The sequence below is a fragment of the Eulemur rufifrons genome, chromosome 8 (assembly GCF_041146395.1).
Source record: "Eulemur rufifrons isolate Redbay chromosome 8, OSU_ERuf_1, whole genome shotgun sequence".
NCBI lineage: Eukaryota > Metazoa > Chordata > Mammalia > Primates > Lemuridae > Eulemur > Eulemur rufifrons.
In genome coordinates, this window is record NC_090990.1 from 4,526,411 (window position 1) to 4,550,779 (window position 24,369).

The 24,369-nt window shown below is 37.6% G+C and overlaps 1 protein-coding gene across 1 annotated transcript in view; it reads right to left on the minus strand.

Annotated features, from left to right (window-relative positions):
* Positions 1-24,369, minus strand: part of RERE (arginine-glutamic acid dipeptide repeats) — a 409,470-nt gene that overhangs the window by 159,409 nt on the left and 225,692 nt on the right. Inside the window, exons 5-7 of the mRNA XM_069479289.1 lie at positions 15,792-15,897; positions 14,260-14,356; positions 856-960 (exon numbers count right to left, since the gene is read on the minus strand). Of these exons, the coding sequence (XP_069335390.1) occupies positions 856-960; positions 14,260-14,356; positions 15,792-15,897 (308 nt within the window). The remainder of the gene's footprint in view (positions 1-855; positions 961-14,259; positions 14,357-15,791; positions 15,898-24,369) is intronic.

The window sequence follows — 24,369 nt, forward strand, 5'->3', positions numbered from 1 at the left end:
CATCCTCCAGAAAAAAAGTTTTCACTCAAACAATACCCATTTTTCAATTATACTTAATGTTCTTTTACTAACTTCCTCAAGCCAACCATCTTACATTTCTTTCTAAACCTTCACATTTTTAGATATGTCTTGGGTGTTCAGAGCATAAATTACTTGTTTACCCACTAATATTCCTGTTTTTAAAATCCTTAATAAAACATGCAGTTCTGTGATCAATACAGGGCAAAGTGAATATATACACTCTAATAGAAATTCTTCCATGTGCCACATTAAACCTGGGTCTATTACAAATATAAAGAATTCTTTGTGTTAAATTATTTTGAGCCTATGGATTTACATTAAAAAATAATAATAATTCTAACTGTTACATGGATCTGGATGTACTGAGAACTACTAGTGTCTGACTCACACTAGCAGTCTTACTAAAGATATTTCAGTGAGTGCTCCTGGAGTTTTATTACCAAAAGTGAACAAAATAAATCAGTAACCAAGAAACTTCCCAAAATAATCTAATCTTTTTCAACATGGTATCATGGAAGGTTTGACAGAATGTGCATCAGGGAAATAATCTATCAATTCTTATTAAGTTCAAAACACACATCAACAACAATTATGTCTTTATTCTACCCTCTCTCAACTCAAATTTTCTCACTTTTCTTTTCCTTAATAAAGTAAAAAGCAAAAAACAAGCCACTTTAGATGCCAAAGACATTAATTACAACACCTCCAAAAGAGGTTTACCATAGGATTTTGCAGTCATTTTTGTATCTTACTAGTATATTGTCCACGCACACATACACACAAGAGAGAAAAGGAGAAAAGTTCTCACCGAATGGACACAAGTAACTCACTTACCTCGTTTCAGGGTTGTAGCCTAATATGTAGAAAAATGAATCCACTCGGGCTTTGAACTCTCTAGCAGCAAATATGTCAGAAAAATGGGAGATATTACACTTCCCTCTGGGAAAAAGAAAAAAAACACATTAGTAATACCCTCAATTGCTTTGCAAACCAAAATACTATTGGAGGGGTAGAGCTAGAGGAATCATATAACTAAACCCATGGTACATGCAGAATACAGCTCAAATTCCATACCTGATTACCTATTCAGTTTGTTTTATGACTGCTTCAATACACAACTTTGTAACTTAACTCCTTTTATTTCATCATTTTACTTACAAAGAAAAATTAATTAAAATACAAAGATAAACTGGAGGCAGGACTGTGATAAAAGAATATTAAACAAATTAGAAATGAAGGAAAAAAAAACTAAAACCATAGTGAAAATACTTTACAAAAAAAAAAAATCAGTCTAAAGCTTATCTAAATAATCAAAGAAAAATGGACCTTTTCTTCCTGCAACATTATCATGGGCAGAAAGTGTAACTGTTAAAGCTAAAATGAATAAGATTCAACATTTCTTTGGAATACAGCTTCCAGCCAATAAATATTTTTCTTCTCCTATAACATCCAAGAAATTATCTTACTTAGAAATTAAAACCTAGAGCAATTTTAACTGTTTTAAAATAAAGACAGACTACAGTATACAAGGAGTTCCCAAATTTTCAGCTAATGTTAAATGACTGTAAGTTAGAAATCAATTTCCCACAGAAATGTTACAACAAAGAGCAATGAGGTTTCCAGGTTCATCTACCAACAAAAATTAAACCACTTGTAGCTGAAAACTCTATAATGCATACTACAGAACTGTTTAAGCAATGTTTCCATATACCAAATATCCACTGTAATTGCCAGAAACATTACACCAGGCAGTAGGGCCCAGCTTCCAAATATGCACACACATAGGTAAACCCTGGGGTTCCCAAAGAGGCAGGGGAGATCTAAGAACTCCAACTCTCTCAGTGGTCACAGAAGGTACCTTTAATGTCAGGTGGAAGCCAAGGGCTGCAATGAGGTTAGCTGGAATTGAAAGACCACAATTTCCCATTTCCTACCAACAGCACTTGTAGCATGCTTCCAGGACATGGCACCCCCACTACTTGAGTAAGCTACCTACTGCAATAAGGATTCCTTGAGTGTGCATGTTAAAAACATACACATTAGTCGGGCACGGTGGCTCACACCTGTACTCCTAGCACTCTGGGAGGCTGAGGCGGGAGGATAGCTCGAGGTCAGCAGTTCGAGACCAGCCTGAGCAAAAGCAAGACCCCGTCTCTACTAAAAAAAAAATAGAAAGAAATGATCTGGACAGCTACAAATATATATAGAAAAAAAATTAGCCGGCATGGTGGCACATGCCTGTCGTCCCAGCTACTCGGGAGGGGAGGCTGAGGCAGAGGGATTGCTTGAGCCCAGGAGTTAGAGGTTGCTGTGAGCTAGGCCTGATGCCACAGCACTCTAGCCCGGGCAACAGAGCAAGATTCTGTCTCAAACCAAAAAAAGAAAAAAAAAAAACATACACATCAGCTAATGGCCACAATGTTAGGGAGAGAAACTGAGTCGGGCATCAGCAGGGGTACATTCATTCACTCCCTACCAAGAAATTAAAAAGCAAGGTCCTTTCCCTCAAAGGCTTAAGTAACTATGTGACCAAAGCCTCAGTAATGGACAGAAGCTAAAATTGGTTCAGACCATCTCCATTTTTAAAAATTAAATAACAATACTGCTGATTTATTAAAGTACCCTTGGGAACTACAGATTAGAAAATAATCCAGGGTTACTGAGCACTTGAAACATGGCTGATAAAACTGAGAAAAACTGAATTTTAAATTTTATTTAATCTTAATGAATGTATATTTAAATAGCAGCATGTGGCTGGTAGCCACCATACTGAACAGCTGAGATTTACACAACATTCCCATCATCACAGAAAGTTCTGTTAGAAGTGCTATAGAATACCTACTATTTGTAGATGACAAGATCCAATGCAAGGAAAGTACATAATAAGCAACAACTTTCCAGGCCCAGAACTACTCCTCTAGTATTTAACTGGAACTAAAATAAGCTTTTGGGAAAGAAAAGGCAGATATGATCACTTTTACAGATGAACAATAAGCTGACTGTGAAACTAGTCATCCATCCAAGGTGATTTCATCCCTGAAACCCAGAAGAAACAGGTAAGTTCCTTTATCAGTAAAATAGGGATAATACGTCCTGCACCTATCTCATAAAGATACTAAGACAACCAAGCACAAAGTCTATGAAACTCTTTATACTACTCAATGCTACATAAAATAAGTCGTTATTTTTATTACTGCTCATTACTAAAGGAAACTGATTCTCCTTTTATTATTCTTTGTTATTTCACCCTGAAATTGGAGTAATTAATGTATTAATTAAAGGTATACAAACCCCACGAACCCACAATTCTCATCACAGGCACCGGAAATCAGACATGTTTAGGCCAGAGTTTATCAGTCTCAGCACTATTGACATTTTGGACTGAATAATTATTTATTGTCAGGGGCTGTCCTATGCATTGTAGGATTATTTAGCAGCATCCCTGACCTTTACCAAGTAGTACCCACACACATGTCATGGTGACCATCAAAAATATCTCAAGACATTCCCAATGTCTCCTGGGGAGGGCAAAATTACTGGTTTATGGAAAGCAAAAAGCAGTAGGAATAGAAGCACATCATCTGATAAATAACTAAGTAGTTGTAGTAAATGGATTTTCTCTACCATTATGCCCTCTATCTGCTTACTGTGTACATATATCAAGGGTATTGATTTTAGTATGTTAAACCACTTTTTACTGTTTGACATAGTTTTATCATTCATTCTTTGCGGTTTTCCAGTAATGCTATAGTTTGTAAATAGCTAGTTTTATGTGTTTACCCATTCTTATGCTTCTAATTTCATTGTACCTCTACTACAATGTGGAAAATGGTAGAAATAGTGGACATTCTTGCCTAGTTCTTGATCTCAGTGGAAATGTCTCTAAGGCATTCCCATTAAATGTGACACTAGCTTTAAAGATAATCAAATCACAACCATAGCTTTGGAGATAATCATATAATTTCATTCCTTAGATTAATTTGGTATGTGATATTAATAGAGTCTGTAACATGGAACCAAACTTGCATTCTTGAAATAATTTCCAACTGGTCATAATGTACTTTTGTAATGAGGTATTAAAATTAAAAACAAACAGGATTTGATTAATTAGATCTAAATCTTCTTCCTTGTTAATTTCTAATTTTATCATATTTCCTTTTCTGTACATTTTTATTGTTGCTGTTATTAATAACAGCTTTATTCAATAGCCTAGAAACAACCCAAATGTCAATAGGTAAATGAATAAACCAATGAGAAAACCCAGAACAGTGGTTGCTTCTAGATGGGAAGTTTTTTTGTTTTTCTAGCCTTCCTCAATAAAATGGGTGAGAAGTTCTCAGAGGGAAGTATCTTGAGGGAACTTTCTGTGATAATAGATATATGCCAGGTCTTGTTTAAGGTCAAACAAATTTATGGAAATATACTAAAATGGACACTTAAAATCTGCATTTTGCTGTATATTAAAAAAATGGACAATAAAACAATGAGAATCATTAGCATATAGCTGTGGCTGTTTAAAAAGCTGGTATTCTCTTTTGGGTCATGGTGGTTCACACCTATAGTCCCAGCAAGTTCAGAAGCAGAGGCCGTAGGATTGCTTGAGGCTCCATCTCTACAGAAAATAGAAAAATTAGCCAGGTGTGATGACACACGCCTGTAGTCCGAGCTACTTGGGAGGCTGAGGCAGGAGAATCACTTGAGCTCAGGTGTTTGAGGTTGCAGTGAGCTATGATGACGCCACTACACTCTAGCCCAGGTGACAGACTAAGACCCTGTCTCAAAAGACAAAGAAAACAAAAATTAGCCAGGCATACTCCAGAGGCTGAGGCAGGAGGATCACTTGAGCCCAGGCATTTGAGGTTGCAGTGAGCTATGATTGCGCCACTGCTCTTCAGCCTGGCGACAGAGTGAGAATCCATTTCTAAAACAAACAAACAAACAAAAAGCATGTATTCTTGGAAGATAACCAGCCCTCGAGCCCTGACTATTGAGCAGAGGTGAAGACAGAGTTACCATAAGCAAGTAAGGCCACTAGGATTGGCTCTGATGGGTTGGCATCCATTTAAAATATTTTTCACTTCACCTCTTACTGAATAATGCTTACACTTAAAAATGTGTGTGTATGAGCCAGGCGTGGTGCTGCACTCCTGTAGTCCCAGCTACTTGGGAGGCTGAGGCAAAAGGATCGCTTGAGCCCAGGAGTTTGAGATTGCAGTGAGCTACAGTGACACCACTGCACTACAGCCTAGGCAATAGTGCAAGACCATCTCCCCAAAAATAAATAATATAAACAGATAAATAAAAGAAAGAGAGAGAGTGTGTGTGTATGGGTAGCATTTTAAGTATTCAATATTGTTTACTGGAGCTCTCTTCTCACCATGCTCTCCCTCTAAAACAGGACATCATTTGATGGTGTTTGTGGAAGAGATGAGAAGAGAAAATCACCATCATGTACACCTCACTGAACTATATGGTTTCAGGGCGTTCAAAGGTCCTTTGTACCCCATTTCTAAAACAGTGCTTCACTGTTAACAGAAATATGACTAAAGGCAGGGAAGCCCCATATCTTGGGTCCTTTCATTCATCAGGAAAGAACTTTTGCTGGAAAAGACTCATTTCAGCAATTCTTTGGTATAGGGTCACAGACAGTTGTACACCCTGGACATTGCACCATTTGAAGAGTCCTCTGACTAGTGGGAGGAGATTATTTAAAGAGGATAAAGGAGAGAAAAGAGAATCCATCTTATGCAAGGAGACATTCCAAATGGAAATCATGGCCCAGAAATTCAATCCCTGAAAACTATTGGTAACTGGGGAAGTCGCCTTATATCCAGGCATATGCAAACCCCGGAGAAATTCATGAAGAGGTACACCAGCATGCAACGAAGGTTTGTAGTAGCATGTCTGCTTAAAACTATGATTATTACTCTTACCTGAATATGAAAACAAAAGATTTTGCGAGATTCACTATTGTATCTATTATTAACATAAGCCATTTTATTAATGACAGGTATAGGATTTTTTAAAAAATTTATTTTCTTTGTTTCTTTTCTTCTGTTTCTCTTCTCTTCCTGTGGGTTACTTGAACTTTTTCTTTTTAGAATTCCATCTTGACTTGTCTCTAGTACTGTTTCTGAGTATATCACTTTTTACAATTTTCTTAGTTGTTGCTCTAGGCGTAACAACATACCTATATAACTTAATGACAGTGCATGGATATTGACATTTTACCAGTTCTAGTGAGGTATAGAAGTCTTACTTCCACTTAGGTCTCTTTGCCTCCCCACTATTTAAATATAATTCTCTTACGTTCCTTTGTACACCTTCAGCATAAAATCAGTGTGTTCTTTTCATTCATTTGTTGTTTTTTTAAATTTAAGTTAGGAATTTAATTCTTTTAATTTTTATTGACATATTTAGTGCAATTAATTTTCCCCTGTTCACTACTTTAAATGTACAAAGATACTGTTATAGTATTTTAATTATCATTTTTAAAGAAATTCTTTAAAGTTGGGTGTGGCAGCATTCACCTGTAGTCCCAGCTACTTGGGAGGCTGAGGTAGGAATATTGTTTGAGCCCAGTTGTTTGAAGCTATAGTGTGTTATAATTGCTCCTGTGAATAGCCACTGCACTCCAGCCTAGGCAACAAAGCCAGACCTTGTCTCTTAAAAAATTCTTTAATTTCAGTTTGCATTTCCTCTTATACCCAAGAGTTGTTTAATAAGAAGTTTTTAATTTCCAGATGAAAGGGCCTAGTTCTTTCTGTTAGCAAACTATACTGTTATTGCATTATAATCATATAATCAGGTATTTTCTGTGATACAATACATGATCAATTTTTTTTTTTTTTTTTTTTTTTGAGATAGAGTCTCACTCTCTTGCCTTGGGTAGAGTGCAGTAGCATCATCATAGCTCACTGCAACCTCAAATTCCTGGGCTCAACAAATCCTCCTACCTCAGCCTCCCAAGTAGCTGGGACTACAGGCACACTTGATGACTCCCGGCTAATTTTTCTTTTTCTTTTCTTTTCTTTTTTTTTTTTTGTAGTAGAGAGGGGGTCTTGCTCTTGCTCAGGCTGTTCTCAAAGTCCTGAGCTCAAGGGATCCTCCTGCCTCGGCCTCCCAGAGTGCTAGGATTACAGGCGTGAGCCACTGCACCTGGCTTCATGATCAATTTTTGACAATGTTCACCAAGATATGTAAAAAGAATGTATATTCTCCATTATCAGAGGATAGAGTTCAGTATGTCTGGAAGATTAAATGCTTGGGGCAAAAAGTACAAAAATGTACAAAATCTATGAGGAAATTTTTTAAACATTCCTGAAAAACACAAAAGTAAATGTGAACAAATGGAAAAACTTCCCCTGTTCTTAGATAGGAAAACTCAACATGGTACTTCTCCATAGGTTAACAAATTCGATGAATTCCAGTATAAATACCAACAAGCTATTTTACGAAATGAAACAAGTTAATACTAAGGTTCACATGGAAAAACAAATAGCTAAGTAAGAGGGGAACAGACATTAAAACATACTATAAAAGCTCTATAACTAAAAGAGTGTAGTGCTGACACACAAATGGACAAAAGAACAAAAAATAGAAGAGCAAGTCCAGAATACACATGGAAAACAATACATGACAAAGGTGGCAATTCAAACCACTGGGGTCAACACAGACATTTTAATAAGTAGTGCTGGGATAACCGGGTAGAATTTCTCTTTAAATATGATGTAGGAAAAGTCTTTCTAACTATGACTCAAAATGCAGAGGCAATAAAAGACTGATAAATTTGACTAGATAAAAGTAAGTTTTGAGGCAGGGTGTGGTGGCTAATGCCTGTAATCCTAGCATTCTGGGAGGCCAAGGCAAGAGGATCGCACAAGCTCAGGAGTTTGAGACCAGCCTGAGCAAAAAGCAAGACCCTGTCTCTACCAAAAATAGAAGAAAAAAAAGAGTAAGTTTTGCATAATAAAAACTACAAACAAAATTAAAAGAAAACTGACAAAAGTAGAAGAAAATATTTGCAATACAACATATAGCACAGGCATACAAAGAAATTTTTAAAAGTGAAAGACAAAAAGACAAAAACCCAAGAGAAAAGACATGAACAGACAATTCACCAAAAAAGAGACAAAAATGTCCTTCAAATATGAAAAAAATGTTCAAACTTGCTCAGTGTTAGCTAAATAAAGTAAAACAACGCAGATATCATTTCTCACCTATCATACTGGCAACATTTTTAAAAATATAATGAAACATTCTATTAGGAAAACAGGCAGTCTCATACATTACTGGAAGGAATACAAATTTGTACGTGTCTTCTGGAGGGAAATTTGGAAATATCTAACAAACCACATACATACATAAACCATAAAACTCAGCAATCCCACTACTATAAATCCACCCTGAAATTACACACCCAATAATAAAAAATATACATATGAACGAAATTCACTGCAGCATCATTTACAAATTATAAAATCCTAGAAACAACCTAAATGCCCATACACAAGAAAGCAGCTGAATAAACTATGGTACATCCAAATAATGCAGTAGAAGAGAACGAGAAACGTCTCTAATGAACTGATGTGAGCAATTCCCATAACATACTCTCCAGTGAAAGAAGCAAAGCACAAAGGAGTATTTTCAGTAACCCCCTCCATACAAGAAAGAAGGGGTTATAAGTAAACAGACACATATTTGCCCATTTGTGAAAACAAAATGCTGGAAGGATAGACAATCGAGTAAAACGATCAGTTACAGCACACAGACAGGAGAGAGGGAAAGTGGAGCACGGGAGCACGGAGGCAGGGCTGAACAGTCCTCTACTTACAGCTCTGACCCTCAGAACCACAGCAGTGATCCACATACCCTCACACACAGGTAAAATAAACCGTCCTAATCAACCAGGAAGAACTAAAACTGGGATGCAAATGCTAATGATGAAAGTAAATGTATTATAAATGAACAAACACACTTAAGGAGCTATGAAAGAATACAACGGACCCAAATAACTTCGGAAAAGAGTCTCTTGCCTGTATACTATAAGGCAAAAGACAAAAATCGAGTCAATAAATGTGTTTCTCACAGGAACATGGATTACAAATTCTGAAACTAAGTTACATGTATTTGAGAATTAAACAAAAACAATATATTTTAAACAGTAAGAACTGGGTTTCTCACTGTTGAAGACAGAAGTTAAAATTAAAGGAACGGGGAAGAATAAAATAAACCTTGTAGTGTTGGACTGGAATGCAAAATATCAGTACAACCTCACGGTCTGGGGGTGGGGAGGAGCACATGCCTGAAGTAGCACACAGGCACACACATCCCAGCTCCGCCAGCTGAGAGGGCCGGGAAGCAGTGGCACCCAGTAGTCACAAGCAGGCCTAATACCCACATCGTGGTTTCTAAACACTGTTCTCCACTAAAAGGGACCAGGATCCCTGCAGAACGGTTAATTCCAGCACTAGGATTGAGAAAATATAAAATGAGTCTGAGGACATCCTGTACAGTCAGAAAATAATAAAGTGCTCAAAAAAAAAAAAAAAAGATGGAAGCTTGTTGAAAGAAAACACAGGGGCCAATCTGAAGTAGTTCTCAATGGCCAAAGCTGGAACAATTTGAGCAATGAAACCAATAATGACAATATTAAATTATAACCAACAAGATAAAATAAATATCCATAAGTTCATGCTGATATAAATATTTGATTAAATAGATTAATGTGGAAGAAGGGAAAGTTCTTTCCTACAGAATTCCAATTAGTAAATGTAGAAGGAAAGACGAAAAATAGAAAACCACCAGCAGCCAGCACGATAGTAATAACTGCGGCAGATGACATCCACTGGCAGATGCAAAAATCACTGGGTAAAAGTTTAAGGAGGGAAATGATTTGCATAGTCTCAACGTATCTCCCCCAAGTTAATTAACTACAGGGGGAAAGCTGCTTTACAGCTAAGAAACCTGGCAGAAACCACATTAATCAAGCGGTCAAGGTCAACATCACCAGTAATTACCTATATCAACCTCATGAAGCCCGTGATAAGATACACTCAGACACATACAATTTCTGCAGTATTCTTGCCCAAAACATGTAACTTCAGCAAAGCCAAAGTGAGGGACATTTGACAAAATAATTAATCAATAGTCGTTAAAAGTAACAAGGTCATAATAGGCAAGAAAAGACTGGGGAACCATTACAAAATGCAGGAGACTAAGGAGAACTAACAAAATGCAATGTAGGATCCCAAATAGGATCCTAAAACAACAAAACCAAAAAAGTACATTGTTAGGCTGGGTGTGGTGGCTCACGCCTGTAATCCTAGCACTCTGGGAGGCTGAGGTGGAGGATCCCTTGAGCTCGGGAGTTCAAGACGAGTCTGAGCAAGAGCAAGACACCCTCTCTACTAAAAATAGAAAAATTAACCAGTCATCATCTCATGTGCCTGTAGTTGTAGCTACTCGGGAGGCTGAGGAAGGAGGATCACTTGAGCCCAGGGGGTTTGAGGTTGCAGTGAGCTATGATGATGCCACTGCACTCTTCCTGGGGCAACACAGTGAGACAGCCTCAAAAAAAAAAAAAAAAAAAAAAAGTACACTGTTGAAATTCAAACAGAATCTTTAGTTCAATGGTATCGTATCACGTTAATTTCCTGGTTCTGACAATTGAACTATAGTTATGGAAGATGTTCACATTGTGAGAGGTTGGGGGAGGAATATATGGAAACTCAGTATTTATAACTTTTCTCTGTGTCTAAAAGTAACTCCAAATAAAAAAACAAAATTTAGGCTGGGCACAGTGACTCACACCAGTAATCCAAGCACTTTGGGAGGCTGAGGCATAGGGATCACTTGAGCCCAGGAGTTCAAGACCAGCCTGAGTAATATGGTGAGACCCCATTTCTACAAAAATTAAAAAATAAGTGGGGCATGGTGATGTACCCCTATAGTCCTAGCTACTTCAGAGGCTGAGGGTGGGAGGATCCCTTGAGCCCAGGAGAGTTCAAGGTTGCAATGAGCCATGATCGTGCTACTGGGCGTACTTCAGCCTGGGCGACAGAGTATCTTATTAGGTGTTCCCACCACAATACAGAGCCCTTCATCTATTAATACTAGTAGATCAATAAGGCATTAAATGATGAATGAATAAACAAAGGAATTTGTAGGTTATGGTGCCTAATTAAGTACTAAGCATGTATAGACCAAACAATAAAATGCTGTGGGTCAAAGTTATTTCACATATAAAAACAATCATGGATTAAAACCAGAAAATGAATCTTAAACTGCAAAACTAAGAGCTCTGAGACAACATGAAATTCCTTAGGGAACTTGCAGAAGCTAAAGGATTTTTTAAATGCTAAGAAATGGTTGTGAAATTGTCCACAGATATAATTGATCTATCTCAATCCCTAAATATATGTATGATTCTAGCTGCCCATAATAAAGTAAGGAGATAAATTAATTCAAGATGAAAAAGAGGAGATTAGAAGCCCAAAAGAGCTAGTTTATGGTCTCTTGGCCCTGGTCTTCCACAAAATCCATCTTAAAACATCTTCCTATAATATGAATGCCTAGGTAAGATGATAGCTTATAACCTGACCTACCTTAGGATGTTTTTCCCCCAAGTGACTGCTTAACATAGGAAGCAGAAAATCAGAAAGTTGGAAAACAGTCCTAAGCCAATGAGACATTTATGATCTCCTGTGCCGCCCCCCACAATCACTGCTGGAGAATGCACTGATACAAGTGCACAGGAAACCTGAGAATGCTCCCCAGGTCACAAGTTCTCAGATCAATCTCAAATCAATCACTTCACATCCTTGGACCATCAATAAAACATTACCCTCAGAGGGAAAAAGGTAACATAGCAAACAAACTGCAAGCTACAGATTATCTGCTCATTCTTGGAAAAGCCCCAGATGGCTCCCTGAGCTAAATTCTTCTCCTTATACCTGAAGTATCTGAATATCTAATCAATCCATCCAACAGGCCACAGAAAAATAAAATAAGTGGGTGTTGAGTAACTGGACCATCAATAATTCAGTACAAAATTACATTTAATTTCATTTTTTCCTTTCTTCCTTTTATACTTCTAAGAACCCAGCTGAGGTTCAATGAGCAAAGTACTATGCATGGTACGTAGCATAGTACCATGCAAAGTACTATGACATGAGTCTGAATGTTAGAAGCTCTGTGAGGAGCTTTCACACACTTTTTTATCCTACTGAATGTTGACCAGAATGTGTGAGACGTTCAGGATTTTGTCCCTTAGCCATGTGACCTTGAATACATTTATCAAAGGAGAGCTCAAAGGTTAATAAACTTAACACTGGTCACAGAGCTATGTGGCAGAGCCAGGACTTAAACTGAAGTCTTCTGGTATCACAAGCCAGCTAAAAATGCTTACCTGGGAATAAGGAGAATTCAAAAAATACTCTGCTCAAGATGCTAACTGTAATTGGCATTTATTGATGAGTGTAATAAAATAAAGAAAATAAGCAGTTCTAGAAACTTAGCTTGAAAGATAGGGATGAGTGACAGCCAAGGTCAAGCATTCAAAAATGGCAGTTAATGCTGGACCTCAACACGCATTTCTACAACTGCGAAGGCATCACAGTCTACTCTGGGTAAAGTCCCTTACTTTAGGTAGGGAAAAGCTACAATCTCACAATTTACAGAGATGAAGCTACAGAGGAATTTTGTTTTCTTTTTGATTCATGATGGCTAAAGGATAAAGCTCTCTCTCCTCTTTTATAACCCAACTCTAACATGAGCTTGAAAGAGAAACTTATACATCAGTTTCCTCCAGAGTGAATGGAATGACAAGATCCCCCTCAGAGTTACTGTGAGCTGGATGAATCCATATAACTGCGCTCTTTGATCTTTGAGATGAATGGTGCTAAGCACTAACATTATCAGTCTTTCTTTTTTCTTTTTTGTTCTCCTTGGGTTATTTTTTCCCCCATTATATTCATTTGATCCCCTTTCATGTGCCTACGGACTATTTTATTTGTGTCTCTCTCAAAATTGAATTTATTTTTGGTAGTACTGGTTTATACCTACGGAGAAAGAAAAAAATGTTTCTGTGGATAAACTGTGAAAAGAAAAATTGGAAGAAAAAGTTAAAGCTTAATCCTCTCCCCTCGCTCCCACCAAACAGACATCAAATATTTTTAAGTTAAAGTAATCTAGCACTGGTGAAGAGAAAAGAAATAAACACAGTACACTGGGTACACTGCCGCTCCATTCCGTTTCATCAGAGGTGATCTGACAGGCGACCCAAAGCTGCTTTCACGTGAGAACAATGCTGCTGAGAACCGAGGTGGGATCGCTGAGCAACGGTAAGAGGGACACAGAGGAGCACCAGCTGCTGGCAGTGCCAGCAAGTATTAAACGAACACTGACCAGGCCAGATCATTCAGTAAGATAGTGAGCACTTATCAGCTGATGTCTCTGAAAAGGTCCAATTGTCAAGTTACAAAAAGGATGCTGTATTTGAAGCCAACAAAATCAAATTTAAGATAAAAGTTTTATAAAACATCTACCACTTTTTATGACCACTTTAAAGAAACTACCACAGGAGAAAAAGTTCTAATTAATAAAGGTTCCCGTCACACACCCAGTGAAAAGAAGACCAAGTAGAACCACTTTAGTACTCTGGCTGTCGTGGCCAGTGAAAGGTCGGTGACTTGCACGACAACTTATCTCCAAAAACACCTGTAAACCCAGCTAGAGTGAATTCATCTGGGCCCAGCAGAATTATCTAGAATAACTTATTCTTCTAAAAATGCTAAGATGAGATAAAAATGATTCTACAAATCTGAATTGCATGGATAAATACTCAAATATATTTATCTTAAGCAATTATGTCAAAATATGTTGAATAACCAGTTACATATCTCACATACTTAACTGAAACTCTAAATCACAAGCAATAGTAAGTAATACCAGAACGATAACTTTCAAGGAAATAAAGATATGATAATATAGAGAGAGTATAAAAAACTAAATTACACACACAAAAAAATAGAGAAAGGTAAAGCCAGATTAGGGAAGATACAGGTAATCTCTAAAACTTTAATAATCCAGAACTGACACTGGAATGTAAGCTTACTGAGACCATCACAGGAGTCTGATTAATACAATGATTACCAAAAGAGATCAGGATAGATTAGCCTTTTTACCTCCCATAGCCAATGGTTTCTTCAGATGAAAGACCACATCGCTGGTACTTACCTAAGAGCAGCAGCATGGTAAGTGTCAACGTAATCAGAAATGAAGAGCTCTCGGTTCTTGATAACTGGGTCTGTAATGACAAGTTCTCTTCCAGAGTCTGTCAAAAAAAATTCATTAATTAAGAGGACATTAAAATTGAGTTTCCCAAAACAAGTAGGAAATTGTCGCAAAACTTTTCTTTCATGTGTACCTCATTCTAGAGAAAGCACAATAAATAACCAGGCCTGGTTAGCATCAAAGTATACAAAATAGAAAACAGTAATAACATATATATAACAGAATAACAAGAACAGTATATAGGTTTTGCAAATTAATGAAGTATCTTGTTAGCTATGTTTTATACCCTTTATTAAGTTCCTACAGTTAGAGTGCATTAAGCACGAAATGGAATAAAAGTAGAAATAACTATCATATCCTAACAACTTGTCAACTACTAAAATATTAGGTGATCCTATCCGTTCTTATTTTCTATTGCTAAATATTCCAAAGTAGAGTGAAATCACACACTGTTTCAGTTGAAAAGAATAGCCAAGTTACTACTTTTAACAAGGAACCACAATTTAACTGCCTTAACAGAAGTTTTTATAGTTCCAAGGAAGAAAAAAAACCCAGTAAAAAAAAAAAAAATCATCCTTCAAAATTATTTCTGACTACTGATTTGCTGACTCTAAATCTATCAGCAAAAGCAGTGGGAAGAGTGGGAAGAGCACAGGCGCCAGGGCCAGACCGAGTTTGATCCCAGCCCCAGCTCCACCAGTTAGAAGATGCATGGCCTCCGCAACTCCCTTAGCATCTCTCAACCTCAATTTCCTCATCTAGAACTAGGGAGTAACAAAACCTACATCGTATGATTAATGCGTGACAAAATTGCCTAGCATGAGGCCTACCACCTATCAAGACTCAATTTTTTAAAGCTATTATACATCTGTACAAACATAATTATACAAATTATGTACATATCTCATGTGTCAATAAAGTTATTGAGCAGAAACTACAATGCCAGAAGGAGAAAAAAATAAGTTGCCTGGAAATACCTCCCTATTGTTCTGAAAGTCAGGAATCAAGCTGAATTCTGAAACATAATTCAGAAAGCTTTGTTTTGAAAACTGAAGTTCACAATCCTGAATATGGAGAAGTTCAATAATACAGACTGAAAAGGAAGTATACACACACACACACACATATACATATATATAATTCTACAGGGGTTTAAATATTATTTGTTCATCACTAGGTGAGAAAAAGGAATTAAAAAAATGCAAATTACTGTTATTTCCAAAAAAGACCTATCTCTATCCCAAGTTTAAAGGGAATATACTATCAGCACATGTTCAGAGGTTTAAAATAAAAAAAGCAAAAGAAATGAAAGAACTGCAGGTGGAGGTGGGGGCAATTCCAGTAATGTTCTTACTTATAAAAAGGTTTTTCAGAGAAAATTTACCATAGTGGTGTGTCCATTTAATGAATGCTTTTCAAAAGAACTTTGGCCAAAGCTAAGAAATATAAGAATCAAACCAGAAGGACATATTTACCATTTTCATTATGTCGATCCTGAACCAAATGCTGATACACAGAATCTGGGACTTCAGACTGACGGTAGTACCATTTGACGTTCATGAGTAGATGGTCCCTCTTACTCTGAAAAGGAAAATCTAACAGCATTAGGAACAGGATTTCAGGTGTCCACAAGTGTCTATCATACCCATGACCAAAAAGCCCCTGTAACCAGGTGGACAGGTAGATAGGGAGACACACAATTACCACCAGGACCACAACAACACATAAGTCAGTTATAAGGTCAAATTTTATTTTTTTAGAAAGTCCCAGCCACAGCACCCCTTTCACCTTATCCCTCCGAGTGGCTTATTTCAGGAAACAAAGGAGACCAATCTTAAATCTGTATATTTCCCCAGTTTGATTAACTAATTCATTCAATGTTACATTTTAATTTAACATTAACTATACAATACCACATGAAATGCCCTTCTATCTTAATCTGTAATCACTATGGTAAATATTTATAATCAGTGTTAGCAGACCATCAAGACTCATTAAGGACAATAAGCTAGAAAGAACTTACCCAGCAAGGCCTGGCACAAAATCTTCTCCTCTCCAAGGTTTGCCTATCACCCACACTGAATTAAAGTCTCCCTCCACTTTTTTGCCACAGTTATTGCTATATGCCAAACCAATACAGCAAAGTATGGGTGGTGATGAAGGTACTATTGAGTCTAAGGAGCAGGAATCCCATCTTATTTATTTTCAAATCTCCTGACAATAGAACAGCTTATACTTGATTGTTCATGAATAATGAAGAGTTCTATGATGATTGTGGTCCTGTAGATGTTTGCAGGACACTTAACCATGTTATCCCTAAATGTTAACTTTGTTCCCAGTTTGTTCAAAGAAAAAGAGATCAAATATTGCCCTTTCATTCGAAAGTTATAGGGCTACAGCTTGAGATAGATCGTTTCTGTGTGCCTGGTCGTGAAAGATCTTGACAGGGAGTGCACTAAGGGTTCCCATGTCTCATAAAATACTTTCCCAACACAAGTGGGGCCATAACAGACTTCCTAAGATGAATGCTGTATCACTCCTTTTAGCAGCCTCTGCCTTCTCAGTACATGCCCATTGCTCAGAAATGAATGAGAGCTAAAGTTCAATAAATGCCTCGTATTTATAAAGCAGATGGTTAAATTCTAAAATATGTCAAAAGAGCCCTGACTAATGAAGGAAGATGCTTCCTACTTTAATGAGTGTTCATAAATACAGCCTGCACTAAAAGACCAAAAAGGTTCCAAAAAACTTTTGCTAAAACACCTAAGCCATTTATAGAACCAGAAAGAAAAAAAAAAAAACTGCCACAAGTCTCAACAGAACTCAAATGTGAATAAGTGCTGTTACAAAGTAAATATTACAAACACAAAGATTCTTACTTTGCAATTAATTGTGTCAAACAGACATACCTACAAAAATAAGGCATCATCACTGTTTTAAATAAAACAGACTGCATACAGAAATAATCCTACATGATGGGTACTCTTTAGTTTTTATTCATTCTGTACGTTTACATAAAAAACTCTAACGACAAAAAATCATTCCACACTCCTTATATCACAGATTGGAAAAAGAGATCAAACAAATATGCTAAATAAATAGAATATTTTATGCAGGAGCTTAGAGAAAGGAGTGATTGAATTCAGCAGCGGGATTAGGGAGGAGGTAACATCCGAGGGGGGGTGGGGATGGGAGAAATTTCAATGGATTCTTTATAGGCAAAGGAGGAGACCCAAGAAAAACATAAAGACCGACCAAGTACAGAACATATCCAGACCCATATGGTCCATCTGCATGCAACGCATGAGGACATTCTGGGTCAATATTGAGAATAATCTGAATCCTGAATTTCTGATCTTATAGAGAGCTTACAGGACAACTGAGGTCTTCTAACTCTAACGCTGACCACATGCACAGGCAGCGACATACAAAACACCAGGACATGAGAGAGCAGATAGAATTGTAGGAGACCAGAATATGCCACCCCAAAATATGCCTTTCTGGCACAGGATTATTTTGCCAAGAACTTAGAAAGGTAGAGGGAAAATTATTTTTCCTTCCCTAGAAAACCTACAGTTTCCTCCCTAGGAAGGATGATAAAAAAGGAAGACCAGGATGAGACTGCTCATCACAGAAAGAAAAATATAAACCAGGGGAAGGGGCAGAGCATGTTTGGCAGAGCTAAGGATAAATTCATTTAAGTAAATTATACTGTCTAATATAGCCTTTCTCAATCTCAGCACTATTGACACTTGGGCCAGATAATTCTTTGTTGTGGGGAGTCTGTCCTATACACTGTTAGATATTTAACAACAGCCCTGACTTCCAACCACTAAAAAGTGAGTGGTACCCATCCTCCAGTTCTGACAACCAAAAATGTCTCTAAACATTGCTAAATGTCCTCTAATTATCCCCAGTTGAAAACCACTGGCTTTTTTCATTTTGTTTTGTTTTTTAAGGAAAGCAAAGGCAGAATGGAAGGAATAAAACCTGGCTTAAGCACTACAGGGCAGGGACCATGGACTACTGGAAAGAAAACGGGAAAGCCTGTCGCCATTCAAATCCCAACTCCACTGCTGCCCAGGTACATGACGACTCTGGGCATGATACCAAGATTTTCCACATCTCCTCTTTTCTGTAAAATGGAAATGCTGAAACCTACCTAAAAGAACTATTCACAGAATTAAAGAAAGCATCTGGAACTGAGTAGGTGCTCAAAGAAACGTTACTTCCTCTGTTAGTAGGGGATTATAACCAATAGTTCACAGGAAACTTTTAAGAACTTTGCTGAGAATTGTAGGAGTTATTTCCTCACCAGAACGTGGTTGCTTGCAAGGGATGACAGTGGTTTCTCGTCACTGAACTACTAATACATGCTTCAAGGCTTACAGTAATGAATTACTTATTAGAGCACATAGGAATCCGGATCTACTAGTACGCACAACAACGTTTTCAAATCTACACCTCTGTGTATTTCTGCAACACATTTAAGATATCTGAAAAATCTAAAGGGCAACAGAAATACCTTTTAGGTACAGTCACTTGCAATTGTACTATATCCATTTTTCAGAACCAAGCCAGCAATTCTGGTAACCTTCTGAGGTATAATATCTACGTTATCTCCTGACCTGTGCACACTTATTGATTACACACAGATAAACTGCTGCTCGTTTATTTGTACCTAGATTTATGACTCCTAGTATTACAGACTTTACAAATGCAGTCAAAGGACATTGGATTTCCTAATGCAGTACTAGCCAATAACCAGAGAGTGGCAGCATTGCATTAAAAAGACTCCAGAATCTTATACTAATTCCAGATAAAACGTAACAAAGGTAGACTCAAAGTAAACAAAAGTTTTAAACAAATTTAAGTAGCTGTAATAGTCACAATCTTCCTAAATAGGCCAGTAATTAATTAAATATTAAAAGTCTACTAAGGGTGGCAGTGTTATCGTTTCAGAGAGTACTAGATTAAAATTAGGTAATCTAGGATTGCAGTTCTGTCTGCAACCACTAGTTATCTTAGTGGAGTCATCTAGCCCCCTGAAAAGTGAAGAATGGATAAAACAAGATGACTTCTATGTTCTCTTTCCATTTTTACTTATGTCTAGATTTCTTCCCCAAACAAAGGCAAGTAGATAAAATGATGTTGTGGGAGAATCCTTAATGTTTTCTCCGTATCTACACAATGGCATTGGCTAACACTACCATCCTAAAAAAGGTTTACAAATTAAAATGTCATCCATCTTTGGTGGAAGCTGACTTACTGCTGCCCTGAGCAAGAGCAAAAGGGAGCAGAGAGCATCCTCTGTCCCAGTAAACACTCCCAAAGCTACCCTCAAGCACAAGAATGTTTGCTCAAAAGTTAACCACAGGTAATCATCATCTAATTCCACTACTCGCTAGTCAAAGACTTTTGCTCAAAATCATAGAAAATAAAGCCAGAAAAGGCCTGGCGCGGTGGCTCACGCCTGTAATCCTAGCACTCTGGGAGGCCGAGGTGGGTGGATCGCTCGAGGTCAGGAGTTCGAGACCAGCCTGAGCAAGAGCAAGATCCCGTTTCTACTAAAAAAAAAAAAAAAATAGAAAGAAATTATCTGGCCAACTAAAAATATATATAGAAAAAAATGAGCCGGGCATGGTGGCGCATGCGTGTAGTCCCAGCTACTCGGGAGGCTGAGGCAGTAGGATCGCTTAAGCCCAGGAGTTTGAGGTTGCTGTGAGCTAGGCTGACGCCACGGCACTCACTCTAGCCTGGGCAACAAAGCAAGACTCTGTCTCAAAAAAATAAATAAATAAATAAGAAAATAAAGCCAGAAATGAACTTAGAGATCATTTGATTCAACCCAAACTGCCTGGTTTTGAATCCTGGCTCTGCAATTTATTAAGCTGTGTGACTTTGGGCAAGTAACTGGTCCAAGTCTCAATTCTCTCAAATATAAAATGGGGGGAAAATAATAATCTCTACCTCATTAGGTTGTGAAGATTAAATAAATTAACATAAATTGAGATTAGCTCTCAATAAATGTTGGATATTACCATCACTGTTTTACAGAAAAAGAAAGTAGTCAGGATACAGTAAGTCGCTGCATACAGACTTTGCTTTCCTAATATTCAAAAGATTCAAAATTATGTTAGTAACAGTAATACAAAAACAAGTCATATAGCAAATTAAGAGGGAAGTATCTTCACTTTTGCAGCAATTCTAGAAGCTTATCAAGTATTTCTAACAAATATGCATTATTTACTAGTGATATAACTGAACAATGGCTTAAAGGTCAAAGTGTTTTGAAATGACATGTTTTAAACAGAATACAAGATGAAGACGCAAGTGATGAGAAGCTTCCAAGGTAGGGGCACTGTGAGATGAATTTCTGAATACAGAATAGCCCCCTGGGAAGTAAATAATTATTCACCATTTTATCTTAAAAAAAAAAAAAAAAAAAAAGTTACAGGTGATGGGACACACCAAAGCTAGAAAAACCCATAAACCAGGAGCACATCCAATCAGCTTACAGTAAGGTTCCATGAGAGAGACTGTGCAAAAAAGAGAAGGAACTGTTTCTGGATTAAATTATACATTCTTCATGGCCTGGATTTCTTTTAAGGAAGTAAATACAGGACAACACCCATCCCCTCTACCTGAGCTTAGAAAAAAGACAAACTCCTAATGGATGTGTATTTGGGAGCAGAATAAGGAAGATTTCTATAATGCTTTGAATGTCAGACAATAGTGTTGAGAATTAACAAATTTAGAAGTTAGAACTGAAATTAAACATTCAGAATAGATAACTGACAAAGGCAGACTAGGGAAAAAGGAAAACAATAGAGAAAGGCAGGCCAACAGGAGGCTGCTACTGGAGGGCAACTGTGTTTCTCTATCAGCACCACACAACTCAGCCCACCAAACACAGACACAGGGTCTAAGGCCAAGAAGGAAACATCCTTTCCCAGAGATCTTTTATGGTTATTAATATAGTATTTTACTTCTTTAAAGAGGCAATCTGAGCCTTTCCCGGAACCAGTATTAATATCATCCTCAAGAAAATGTTTTGCCACGACATAAAAAAATAATAGTAATCAAAAAAGCAAGGGTTGGGGGAGGGAGTTCATAAGTGACCAATAAGACAAATGCAGAGATCCCTTTATACAAGGTGGAGGCGGCCTGCAAGCCGGAATGGAATGACAACTTTAAATTCACCCACGTTACAGAGAAAAGAGCTTCTCTGTCCCATCAACCACATTCTAGTTCGTAGTTCAGAGCTAGTTGAAAGCAGATCAAAATTCTTACTTTATAAGCCAATATAGCCAAACAAGTTTTCCCAGAAATTAGGGAAATTTGGTAAGTACAAGTGACTAATATTTGTATACTGTATGGCTTAAGAAAATACCTTCTGAAGAAACTTTTTATGCATTTCCACAATACGGCAATAGTAAGGTTAGGGGTCACATGAGTATTAGAGGTTTGCTATGTAATTCAGAAGTGTATATATAAAACTTTAAACTGGCCGTCAGGTCACTCACTAAGCAAGTAGTGGGGTGGGGGAAACTGTCTGCCAGAGACGTCACGGTCTCCCTTCAAGTCTGTTCTGCCAAGCGGTTTAAAGTGGCTTTTCAACCCTGCTGAGTACATGCCTACCTACAGGGCAATAACTGTTAGGTTTGTATCACCCTCACTAAGACCTTGGGGACATAGTCATAGTGGCTTCAATCATTCCTGACTTCCAGGAACAGACAATGGGGTCCAAAGGTCAATCTTCTTCAAAGGTCAGAGTCCAGGCACAGCACTACAGCCTGACTCTCCCTTATTCAAAATGCCTTGGACCAGAAATGTTTCAGATTTTGGAATTTTTAGATTTTGGAATACCCACATGTACATAATGAGGGACCCAAGCCTAAGCATGAAAATTAATTTTTCATATGTACCTCATGTACATAGCCTGAAGGTAATTTTATACAATATTTTTAATAATATGTGCAATCTGTCACATGAGGTCAGGTGTGGAATTTTTCACTTATAGTGTCACGTCAGTGCTCAAAAAATTTCCAATTTTCAGATTAGGGATGCTCGATCTGTATTACACAGGCAAATCAAATCTAAAGATAAGCTTTCCATACCAGTCAGAGGGTCTTACTTACCAAACTTTGTGCATAAATACCACAGATAACTGGTATCAATCAAAATGAAATCAGAACCAGGAATCCCACTTCTGGGTATTTATGAAAAAAAGATTTAAAATCAGTATGTTAAAGAGCCGTCTGCACTCCTGTGTCTACTGCAGCACTATTCACAACAGCCAAGTTATGGAATCAACCTAAATGTCTATCAACAGGTGAATGGATAAAGAAAATGTGTTATACATACACAATGGAATACTATTCAGCCTTTAAAAAAAATTCTCTCATTTGCAACAACACGGATGGAACTGAAGAACGTGATGCTAAGTGGCATAAGCCAGGAACTGAATGACAAATACCAAATACTCTCACTTATACATGAATCTAAAACAATCCAACACATAGAAGCAAAGAGTAGAATGGTGGCTACAGAGGATAGAGATTGGGGGACGGGGAGATGATGGTCAGAGGGTACATCAAAGGAAGAATAAGGAGTGTTTTCTTTTTTGAGATCAACTTGCAGCATGGTGAATATAGTTAATAATAGTATATTGTACATTTCAAAATTGCTAATAAATGTCAAATGTTCTTACCATAAAAAATAAAAATCATAAATCATAACATCACTTTGTAACCCATAAAAATGTACAATTATAAATTGACAATAAAATTTTTAAAATGAAATCAGGTAGGACGTACCATCTTGTAATATTTCAAGCCACTACTCTACTAATATAGGACACTAAGAATGTACTATTTTATATATCTATATACTATCTATATAGCTTTATAGTGATCATAGCTCAAAATGCTATGAAAGAGGTATAGAAAAACGTTAAGTGCCACCAGGGCTCAAGCCATCAAGGTCCATGTATCCCAGAGTTCTGCCCTGACATGAGAACCAGGAGGTCAGGGAGAAAGCTGACACACTGACTCCACGGATGTTTCTCAAAGGAAATGGCTTTGAATATACTCTACAAATAATCGTACTACCGTGTACATATCTCCCAAATGTACTGAGTCATTAACTAAACATGTCCTTTTATTTGAGAGGGTAGAGTGAGACCAAGTACATTTTTTATCGCCATTGAGTAAACAAAGCATTCACTCCTGTTTAATACTAGAACACACTTCCTCCTTCCTCCAACTTTCTCACATACTTTAGTGTGCAAGGGGGCCTGAAAGGATCTAAAACCTGAAGGAATTGTCCTCTATGTTCACTGTCAGTGGTACCTGAACTGACCTGTAGAAGAACCACGACTGTGGCACATCTTCCTTCTGGTGGCCATGCCACTGTAGTTTCTAACATACCTAAAAGCACAATTAAATGGGACACAAAATACTGTGTAATACTGTGTAATGATAACTTAAAATTTATTGGCATTTTCTTTTTCTTTTCTTTCGAGACAGAGTCTTGCTCTGTCACCCTGGGTAGAGTGCAATGGTGTCATCATAGCTCACTGTGGCCTCAAACTCCTGGGCTTAAGCAATCTTCTTGCCTCAGTCTTCTGAGTAACTGGGACTACACGTGTGAACCACAACACTTGGCTAATTTTTCTGTTTTTAGTAGAGACGGGGTCTCGCTCTTGCTCAGGCTGTTCTCGAACTCCTGAGCTCAAGCTATCCTCCTGCCTTGGCCTCCCAGAGTGCTAGGATTACAAGTGTGAGCCACCGCGCCCGGCCCTTATTGGTATTTTCAAATGGACATAACCTGTAACTACTGAGGGGCCTGCTCAGAACTGGCACAATTAATTCTTACTTGCAGAAAAATAAGCAGATGAAAGAAACACAGAGACAGACCATGTCCATTTGACTAAGCTGCTTACTGTCTTTAGGCACTGACTGGAATCAAGGTTACAGGCTCATTTTGAAAACCTATGAGTGGCACTCAATCCAAAAGAATGTTTTCAAGAGATTGCATCAGCATCTGAGT